Source organism: Lathyrus oleraceus, chromosome 4 (genome assembly GCF_024323335.1).
Source record: "Lathyrus oleraceus cultivar Zhongwan6 chromosome 4, CAAS_Psat_ZW6_1.0, whole genome shotgun sequence".
Taxonomy (NCBI): Eukaryota; Viridiplantae; Streptophyta; class Magnoliopsida; order Fabales; family Fabaceae; genus Lathyrus; species Lathyrus oleraceus.
In genome coordinates, this window is record NC_066582.1 from 475,549,995 (window position 1) to 475,560,577 (window position 10,583).

General features: G+C 30.1%; 2 protein-coding genes across 2 annotated transcripts; both read left to right on the top strand.

Annotated features, from left to right (window-relative positions):
- The first annotated feature begins 1,047 nt into the window (after nt 1-1,047).
- Nucleotides 1,048-2,937, top strand: LOC127076274 (mitochondrial intermembrane space import and assembly protein 40 homolog). Its single transcript, XM_051017877.1, has 4 exons — nt 1,048-1,275; nt 1,388-1,419; nt 1,513-1,638; nt 2,593-2,937. The coding sequence occupies exons 1-4, from the start codon at nt 1,155-1,157 to the stop codon at nt 2,779-2,781; spliced, it is 468 nt and encodes a 155-aa protein (XP_050873834.1). The 5' UTR covers nt 1,048-1,154; the 3' UTR covers nt 2,782-2,937.
- A 5,725-nt stretch (nt 2,938-8,662) lies between these two features.
- LOC127076273 (S-adenosyl-L-methionine:benzoic acid/salicylic acid carboxyl methyltransferase 3) lies at nt 8,663-10,251 on the top strand. Its single transcript, XM_051017875.1, has 3 exons — nt 8,663-8,823; nt 8,935-9,594; nt 9,695-10,251. Exons 1-3 carry the CDS (start codon nt 8,746-8,748, stop codon nt 10,037-10,039), a joined length of 1,083 nt encoding a protein of 360 aa, XP_050873832.1. The 5' UTR covers nt 8,663-8,745; the 3' UTR covers nt 10,040-10,251.
- Nucleotides 10,252-10,583: the final 332 nt, after the last annotated feature.

Sequence of the window (10,583 nt, forward strand, 5' to 3'; positions counted from 1 at the left end):
CAATCCATGCATCATAAATAAAAAAAAGGAAGGAAATGATTTTTTTTACTAAACATGAGAAGTGAAAGCTTTTAGATTGAATAAACTGGAGTAAAGATTAAGTGATGTCCTGAAATTAAATACAATGTAGTAAAAGTTGTGAGAATGATGAAAACACGGTTTGCTAACAAGTTTTTTTTTCTTTCAAAGTAAGTTTCTAAAGTGAAGAAGGAAGAAAGAAGGTTTGCTGCGATAATATAACTCAAAACGTGTATGCAGGTATATTTCCGTAGGTTTTACGAAAGTATACATATTGACTATTCCATTAGTACACGATACACTTTCAAATTAGTTTACGTTAAAATAAGAGTGACTCTCTTAAGAAATATTGTAGTGTAAATTTTTAAGCGCATTTGAAAATGTAATTATGAATTAGAGAAATATTTATGATTTTTGACCGAAACATGTAAATACACTTTAGTGTGCATTGTCACTCCCATCATATTTATTTCTTATATCATTTTTAATTATTTAAAGAATTAAAATAGATACAAAATGAGTATATGAATAATTGTGTAAAAAAACTTATAATTTTTTTTATAAAAGCTTAAAATAAAAATTTAGTTTGAATGATTATTTTTAAAATATTATTTTAGATATTTTATCATTTTATTAAAAAAAATTGAATATCAAATATTTAAAAAATCACTTAATTAATTTTGAAACTATTTTAAATAACTTTTTATAAAAATCATTTTTGAGATATAAATTTTTAAAAAATTTACAATTTCAAATATATTTTATTTTTTATTAATGTATATTTATGTTATAGGATGTCAAAATTGATTTTTTAATTGAAAAAATATAAAAAAACTTATAATATTTTATAAAACAGTTTTATAAAATTCATTTCTAAATATATAAAGAAAATAATTATTTTTTAAAACAAAAATAAAAATGCCCTAAGATTCATCTAAAAAAAGAGTTTTTATTACATTAATTTTTATATTTTTTAGCGAGTAACTAAAATATAAAGAAAGAAAAAAAGGGTTTTAGTGTTTTTTTTGACAAAGGGGTTTTAGCTATAAGTAGAAGAAATTGCGTCGAAAGAAGAAAAAAAAGTATTAAAAGAAGACATTGAATCTTGATTGCTTAAGAAAAACAAGAATCAGAAAATGGGTCAAGCTGAAAGCGCTGAAGCACAATCAACCACCGCAACTGCAGTTGATTCGAATTCCAATTCCAATTCCACTTCCAATTCCTCTAATCCCACTTCCCTGGAATCTGTAATCGCAGGTTGATTTTTCCTTTTCTTTCTCTTTTGATCCTTTTTTCAAGTTTCATTACTCACGCGCATAACATGTTTGTGTTAATGTCTAGCTGAAATTTCAATGTGATTTTGTTACAGAAGCTGCTGCATATGGAAATCAAAACACTGAGGTTTGTTTGACTTCACTTTAATAACAAAATCAACCTAGCAAGTTGGGTGGGTGAACAATTCAATGAAAAATTGGAATTTTATTGAATTTTCAGAATGTTGAGGAAATGGCTCAGAAAGCTCTTGAATGCCCTTGTATTGCTGATCTAAGAAGTGGTGCTTGTGGGTTTCAATTCTCAGAGGCATTTCTCTGTTTTCTCAAGAGTACTTCTGAAGAAAAGGTGTTTGCTAATGTTTTACTTCATACTTTGCTTTATTCTTACAGTTAAATTAGTTTTCTGAATTACCTTAGAGTTTAATTTTTTGTTTACTGAAATAAGAGCTAAAGTGTAATGGAGTTGGTGCATACTTTGTTTGTAGTTTAGTGTTTCTTCAACTATAGGTTACACCCAAGGTTTAAAATGAAATTCGCACCGCGGTTCATGATATTACAGAAAATTATTGTCAAATACCGTCAGTGTTATCGAATATCTTCCGTGGCGGTGCCATAGTGTATATCAATGACGGTCTTTGGACTCGCTTCAATGGTAAATATCAATATTGTGGATTTTTCCGTCATAATCCACTATGATGGCTATGGCAGGACTTTTGCTCTATGACATGGACCTCCATCTGCCATCGACAACAATTAATACTGTTGGTGCAACTGAATTTGCAGTTTGTAAGATATACATTTTTTGACAAAGCGGTCTCAATTAGGATTCACGAATCACGACAACAAACTGACCATGGTTACACTTTGTTTGCTCTCTTAGATCTTTCCAACAGAGAGGCATGTTTACTTGAGTTCTTTATTTCTTTTTCTTTTTGAAAACTGTTTTTTCAATAATTGAGAGACTTCTTTTTGGAACAAAAATAATCTATTTGGTAGTATTAATATGAAAAACGATTTCAGAGATGGGAAAACAGAAAAATTTGTTTGGAAACATGTTTAGAAATAGAAAGGGTGCAGAGTGGTAGACTAGAGAGCATAGCCGCAGTTGATGCTAAGTAGTTATGGTGGAGGTTGTCTGGTGCTGCTGGCAAACAAGAATACAGATAACAAAATAAAATGTCATAACAAAACAGTTCTAGGTTGTTTTGGTTTTATGGTTCTTAAAATATTTTATTTTCAGGTATTGAATTTCTATATTCTTCATCGAGTGTTGAAATGTGCTATTGCTCCAATTTTGTAGGGTTCGGACTGTGTAAATTCATTTGTTGCTCTGCAGAGCTGCATCAAAGCCAATCCAGATGCGTTCTCTAAGGACATTCTAGGCGAAGATGAAAGCACGGAGTCAGAGCCAGTCCAAGAATACAAAATAATTCCTCCCGATTGGTCTAAGGAATCGACAAAATCTAAAAAATCAAAGTCGAAGCTTTAAGGGAAGAGCTGAGACCTACTTGAATAACAGAATAAATGCCAAATTCATTTTAAATTTGTATTAGCTTTGCCTAATTGAAAACATTACAGGTTGGATTAGGGCCTGAAATATTTTCTATATTCACTAAAGATTAGAGTGTTCCACCTTACTTTTTCATATTTTTCCATTTTCAAAGATTCATATAGGAAACAATGAAAACAGAGAAAAAAAAGCAGATGTGATAAATAGTTGGGTACAGATATTGATTTAAAATAATAATTTATTTTTTAATTAATTAAAAAAAATAGTTGTATTGGAATTTTATTAAATGTGTAAACTTTTCTTACATTCATATTCTGTTATTTGGTAGATAAATACGGACTTAGTTGATCATTAATAATAGGTCTAGGGTTATTAGCGTTTTTGGCATTTGTAATATAGCATGAGATTCATTTGGTTTTAGGTTCTAAAACCCTTTTTGTAATACAATGACTCACTTGGTTTTAGGCCCTAAAACATTTTTTTAAAATTTATTTCATCTATCATTTAAGATTCTACTTGTAATAAGATGAATTTAGTTTTAGTTTCTGTAATTTTTTTTATTTCATTTGCTATTTGTTTAATATTTTTTTCTTTCATTTTTAGTTTTAGTTTTAGTTTTTTTTCTTTCTAAAACTGATATCGCAAAACCATTGACGGTTTGCTCTTATAAGATAAAATGTTCTTTTTGATTCTTCTTTGTTCAGAAAATTTATTTTTAAAATTTATTAAATAGATAATACATCTAATTAATATTTTGTTTAAGATATATTGCTTATTCAATAAATTTTAAACTTGTTTTCTTTTATAATAGGAATTACAGTTAGATGTTTTTAAATGATATGCCCATATAATTGGATATGATTTAATATTTATAAATTGAAAAAATAAAAATAAAACTTTTTATTTTGTAGTTTTTTAGTTTCAAACCCCATCACCTTTGACAAAGTTCTCAAAACCAAAAAGACAGAAATAACAAGGTATTTGGAACTCTTAAAGACACTATGAAAATAGAAATCTCCGGTTCTATGAAAAACCATTGCTTCTCCTAACTTCTTATAAACTGGTGGCTTTGTTAACAAGATACCATCAATACTAGTAGGAGAATAATGCATTGAATTACCAATAGTTAGTTGGTCTAGTAATGATTCATGCTAGATTTGATAGAGAGAATCACACTTCGATCCCCGCAACGGTAATTAAAAGAGAGTTGAAACTACTTGATGATAAAACTAATCCCCGAATTGGATTGAAACTACTTGATGATAAAACTAACCCCCGAACTGGATATTTAGTACAATAGGCCGAATATTGATGATGAAAAAAAATATATATTGAATTTAGAAATTTGATAGCTCATAGTTTCCAACATGCCGAGCCGAATATTGATGATGAAAAAATATAATATATTGAATTTGGAAATTTGGCGGCTCATAGTTTTCAACATGCCGATGACTCTGATTATTTTTTGTAATTTTGTATCTATAATTGTAAGTTGGTTATAAATAATTGTAAGTATAGTATAATTGGAGGAACCATATCTTGGAAATTAATGAAACAAACTATTTTGGCTTAGTTCATGTTGACATAGTGGATCAACACAGTTGGTATAGGTTTTTCCCATAAAGGGATACCATAACTTAGTAGTGCTTATATATGGTAGGCTGACCTAGTGGGATATACCCCAAGAGGAACACATTTTTGTGAAAGGGTGAGAATACACCACCATAAAACATCACATACGAGCCCATTGCCAGGGCCGTCTGCCCGCCTGGTCAGCTTGGTTAGGGCCGAGCTTGTGTTTAGGTGATTCATTATTTTTTGGTGTTTGAAATGGTTAAAATTAATTAATTTTTATTAATTTAATTATTGTGTTACCGCTTAATGGCAACCCTAATTATTGATCAAAATTTACCTTGCCTTCCACGTTCCCACGTTTTCCTTGCCGATTAACGTTTCCCCAATGGTTACTTGGAAAGAATTGGTCAATGCCCGCGTTCCAACTTTGTTTCCCCTTCTTTTTCTCCATTTAGATTCCAAATTTCCCTATAAATAAAGAGTTTCCCATCTCATATTTTGTACTCCATATTTCTGAATCAATTCGACATATTTATCCTTTCTCTCGTTTGCGCTTCATCTTTATATTTTTCTTTTCTAATTTTAATTTTTATTAACTGTTTTGCACCAGATATGATTGGTATTAACGAGATATTATGACTGGTATTCATCAAATACTCAAACTAACATTTATATCATAATCGTATCGTCTTTATATCATTAAAAGGTGTATTTCTAGACCGATTGCCTACAATGTAATATTAATTATACAATATAGATCTGAGTTGTTTTATCTTGGAGGTGTTGTGGTTGATAGTTTTCTTTGCACATTTTTGGTCAATTCTGGGAAACTTCTTAAAAAGAGTGACCTAACCCACAACTCAATCCAGTAATTTCTCCGGTAACAATTTTTTAAATTCGTAAAACAACATAATGTATACTGAATAAGCGTTGCATATTCAAGAAATACTAACAATCAATCTAAGAAGTCATATGTATGAGAGAATATATACATATTTACTTAATTCTAACATTCCTCCTCAACATGAATCACACATATCATATGCATAAAAAATTACAAATGGATTCAACTTAGATTGCCAAAGAGATTTAGTGAATATTTTAGTCAATTAATCATTAGAACCAATTAGGTCAATTTTGAAAGAACCTTATCTCTTCCTAATTGATTGTCGACCCCTATGTGTTTAGTTCTATACACATAAGATGCACATATGTATGATCATATATGTCATGTAAAAATGTGTCTCCTTTTTCCTCTTTGTCAATATCTCTTATATAATACTTCTATCTTGTCCAATATTTAAGAATTATAAAATCCATTTAATAGCTAGTATAGTCATTGTTCCCTTGTATTATCTCACCCACTATGATAATCAAGCCGCTTTAAACATGTTGTTTAATACACCTAATTTAAACATTCTTTGGGCCGGCCTAGTCGATTTGCATGTTTGTTGTCTTAGCTCGATTGTTCCCTTATGGTCAGATTAAGAAGTAGGGTGGGCTCTACCGACTCTGGGTTAGAATTCGATTCAATAGAACAAAATGTACATAATACCTCAAACATGAGGCATGTAAGAGCGAAATGCTTTAGGTAGGAGATCAGGTGAGAGACCAAAATATACACAATCTCTTAAGCATGAGGTCAATAAGAGAAAAATATTTTAGGTGAGAGGCATAATTGTACATAGTCTACTAAGCATGAGGTATGTAAAAGTGAAATGCTTTGTGTAAGAGACTTGGTGAGAGATTGTGAAATTCTAATCAACAAATGGAAGGATGTCAGATACAATGTGTGGGACAATATGTATGACACAAGTAATGAAGTAACAAGTAAAATGTGAATATAAGTAAAAGAACACAAGGAATTGATAATTCAGTTTTGTGCAAAGGCACCTATGTTTAAAGGGCGTTAACCCAATAAAGGAAATCCATTTTTAATAGTAACTGTACAAATTGATCTTAGTTGAACCCTTCTAATTCAAAACCTCTTTTCTTAGTAATACATGTGAAATTCTATTCAGGACACCCCTGAATATGAGACCCCTCTCACTTTCTCTCAAGTACTCTCCTGTGTGTTTGGATAGTTACAATATTTTAAGAATGATGAAACTTATTACAACTCAAAACAAACTATATTCATCTATGTAGGAATGTGAATAGCGAATAGAGTTTAACACCACAAGAGTAATATCAAAACAAAAGACTCAACACAACTTATAACACACCTTGCTTCTTTCTCAAGGTCTGAATCTTTACACGGAGAACTTCTCCTTAAATAGTAACAAAATTCAACTGCAAGACCCATTAGGGTTTGTATAATTTTGTGTAGCTGAAACAAATCCAAAGGTGTCAGAATTTAATCTTCATTAAGTTGACTTGTAATCTTTAATTTGATAAATCTCCAACAATCATATTTATTCTTTTTAATTCTTGTAAATTGATCTTTTATGGAAACTTTCCATATTCCAAAAAGCGCATAAGCCAAACAAACAAGAATGGAAACAAATCTTCATTAGGCGCGATATTTATTCAGTGTAGGATGATTTCTAGACGAGGTAGAATGTCTCGCAATCTGTGGAACATCTTGCTCCATATGTTGTCTTCTGGTTTGAGCTCATAGAGACATAATGTCTCAGACAATGTCATGCCATCTTTCTCAACATGTTTCCTATTAAAATGAAATAAATCATATGTAACAATAATCTCCCCTTTGACCAATTTTTAGGAAAATATAACATGTAAGATGTGCATCATAATCAAAGAGTAGTGAAGGATTTAGTTAAATTTAGATAGAACTATCAATTTCCTTAGAAAACAAAAGAAGGGATACACTACCACATTGTTAGATGAAGAATGAGAAGATGATAGTGATGGAGAAAAGACCATGTAGGCTCAATTGCTAACCTACACTAGCAAAGTTAAATTTAATAACTAATTCTACAATCCAAAAACTAAACACAACTTCTGAAATAACAACCTCAAAAGCTTATGCTTCTGAACCAGAATACTGTTTTTGAATATGAATTACTTTTAACATATTTTATATTCCTTAATATTTGTCAATTTAATTTTTTTTTTAAAAATAAATGTCATATATCAAGTACAATTATAAATACTATTATATAAATTTAATACTTTTTTTCCTTTATATTAATATTGACGCTCATTTTTATTCCTTAACTTAAAAATATATATTATGTTGATCTTTAAACTTATAATATGCCGTGTTAATTCTTTTCGTTCAATTATTGACTAAACCTTTTTAATACCCGTCTTTAAATTCATCACTAATAAATAAAAGAGATTAATGTACTACGTTATGAACAGTTAGACAATATAATATTTTTTAAGTTAAAGAAACAAAATTTTACAAACAAAAAGATATTAAACCTATGATATACTAAAACATAATCAATGAAACTTTAAATTTTTGGTTAGATGTTAGTACTATATTTTAATGTTTATATTATCAAGGTATGATAACAATAAATCCCATAATATATTAATATAAATAAATTATTAATATTTATAAATTAAAAACTAAAAGAAACAATAAAATATATTAGAAAGGTTAATTACATATCTAAATAAGAGAGAAAATACGTGTCAATATTCAATTAACTTAATGTGTCCACATTATAATTATAATTTATGTTACAAATTAAAATGATTTATATTTGAATAAATTTATGTGAAAGTAAGTTGAATCATAAATTCAATAGAAAAATCAAACATCTTAAAATCATTTAAAAATTAATTTTACACATATAAAATTATTTTTGTATTTTTTTAATTTTATATTAAAATTTATTACCATTTTAATAACTATACATTTAAAATTAATTTTAATAAAAATTGTTAAAATCTATTTTATTACATTCAATTATATGAAAATCAATTATGTATAGCCACGCTCAATCAATAATTTGGACTTGAAGGTCAATTAAACTTGTGAATTTCTACCTCTGTAGGACTGAACAATCGCCAGCATATGAGGTGGACCCAATACTACATAGGTTAAAAACAAAAATGTCTGCGATTCCTCTGCATGCGTCTTAATACTGAAAAACCTGAACTTTATAAGTATATAATAATTTTGCTGACACAAAACTATATATTAAAAAATATAGACTCAGAATATTTAATATATATAATGATGCAAAATTTGACCGAAATACCTATCTTAAACAAAAATAATAGATGAAGTCCACTTTCAACAATGGTAGGTACTAATTTAATTGGTAAGAGTTGTTCTCTAGTTTAGCCGTCATTCAAATATGTTTCTATATATGTCTTGTTTCATAGCCTCTTATTCAACTCACAACAATCTAAACATTCAGAAAGTAAGTGAGACATAAAGCCTCAAGAATGGAAGTAGCGCAGGGAATGCACATGAAAGGAGGTGATGGAGAAGAAAGTTATGCAAACAACTCAATCATTTTTCAGGTATGTATTGTTTTTACTATGAAAAATTGTACTAATCAAAATCGCAAAAGTTTTTATGCGATTTTGGTCACTCATATTTTTGACTAAAATTTTAAATTTATTTTATTATAGGGAAATGTGATTTCTTCTACAAAGCTCATAAGAGAGGAAGCCATAACCAGTCTATACTCCAGCACACTTCCTAGAAGCCTTGCAATTGCAGATTTGGGTTGTTCTTGTGGACCAAACACTTTATCTGTGGTGTCAGAAGTTATCCATGTTGTGGAGAATCTTTGCAAAAAGCTGAATCATTCTTCTCCCGAATACAAAATATATTTGAATGATCTTGCAGGAAATGACTTCAACAGCGTCTTTAGGTCACTCGATAGCTTCAAAGAGAAGCTACGAGATGAAACCAAAACTGAAATAGATCGCTGCTATTTCTTTGGAGTACCTGGTTCTTTCTATGGTAGAGTTTTTCCTGACCGGAGTCTGCATTTCGTCCATTCTTCTTATAGCGTTCATTGGCTGTCTAAGGTTCCGGAAGGAATAGAGAATAGTAAGGGTGCCATTTACATCAACGAAACGAGTCCTTCGAATGTTATTAAAGCTTACTATGAGCAATTTGAAAGAGACTTTTCCGTTTTCATCAAGTGTCGCGCTGAGGAAATAGTCGAAGGAGGTCGCATGGTTCTATCGATTTTAGGAAGAAGAGGCGATGATCCATTCAGTAAGGAAAGTTGCGACCTTTTGGATCTTCTCGCCACTGCTCTTAATCACATGGTCTTAAAGGTGTACATTCTTTTAGTTTAACCAGAGATTTTAAGTTCGCGACATGCAGCAGCGTTAAATATGAATATGAATATTAATTGCTTTGTTGTATTCTATATAGGGACTTATTGAAGAAGATAAAGTGAATACTTTCAATATTCCAAATTATTATCCATCTCGAAGTGAAGTGAAGTCGAGTATTCTCGAAGAAGGATCATTTGCCATCAACCATGTGGAGTTTTCAGAAGTAGATTTAAATAATTCTGGTGAATCATTACATGACAGTGGATACAATGTTGCGCAAACGATAAGGGCTGTGTTTGAACCTTTGCTGGTTAGTCACTTTGGTGAAGCTATAATCGACGATGTTTTTCAACGATATCACGAAATCGTGGTGGATCAAATGTCCAGGGAGAAAATGCAGACTGTTTATTTCACCATATCATTGACAAGGAAAGCACAATAAGGGAGAAATTTGGTTTGTATTGTGTTGTTTATGTTTGTGGCTTTCAAAACAAGAGAACAAATTAAGATTGCTATGTTGGTTTGTTTGCTTTGTTTTTTCTGAGTAATTATACTCTATGAATTGTTATGTAAGGCAAGAATAAGAATTACGTGAAGATTATGACTCGTTGTACTTTGATAATGAGTAATAATGTTATTTATAGGTTGGAATTATGCTATTTGTTCTAAGTAATTATAATTCATCTCTAACGCACATCTGCCACTTCCTTCTTGCGTTTTTTACCACTACTTCCTATTTAATGTGATAAAATTTGATTGTTGTTGATGAAGATGATGTGCCTAAGAACTTTTTCTTCCATTTCATTTCTTTACTCTTCCATCATTCTTTATTTTCTCTTAGATACTAGCCTAATGGTTGGCATATTGGCCAACACGTGGCTTCTAGGAATTTCTACATTCTTCCATAACAAGGTCAATACATTTCTATCTTCTCCCTCATTTAGCAGTGTCCCCAGGTTCATGATTTGATGGGGTTCTTCTCGTTG

What these genes read in the sequence shown, in the direction of transcription:
- LOC127076274 (XM_051017877.1), top strand. Translation starts at nt 1,155, where the DNA reads ATGGGTCAAGCTGAAAGCGCTGAAGCACAATCAACCACCGCAACTGCA. An exon ending in CCTGGAATCTGTAATCGCAG is followed by an intron (nt 1,276 to 1,387) that starts GTTGATTTTTCC and finishes ATTTTGTTACAG; the next exon opens with AAGCTGCTGCATATGGAAAT. An exon ending in ATGGAAATCAAAACACTGAG is followed by an intron (nt 1,420 to 1,512) that starts GTTTGTTTGACT and finishes TTGAATTTTCAG; the next exon opens with AATGTTGAGGAAATGGCTCA.
- LOC127076273 (XM_051017875.1), top strand. Translation starts at nt 8,746, where the DNA reads ATGGAAGTAGCGCAGGGAATGCACATGAAAGGAGGTGATGGAGAAGAA. An exon ending in ACAACTCAATCATTTTTCAG is followed by an intron (nt 8,824 to 8,934) that starts GTATGTATTGTT and finishes ATTTTATTATAG; the next exon opens with GGAAATGTGATTTCTTCTAC. An exon ending in TTAATCACATGGTCTTAAAG is followed by an intron (nt 9,595 to 9,694) that starts GTGTACATTCTT and finishes TATTCTATATAG; the next exon opens with GGACTTATTGAAGAAGATAA.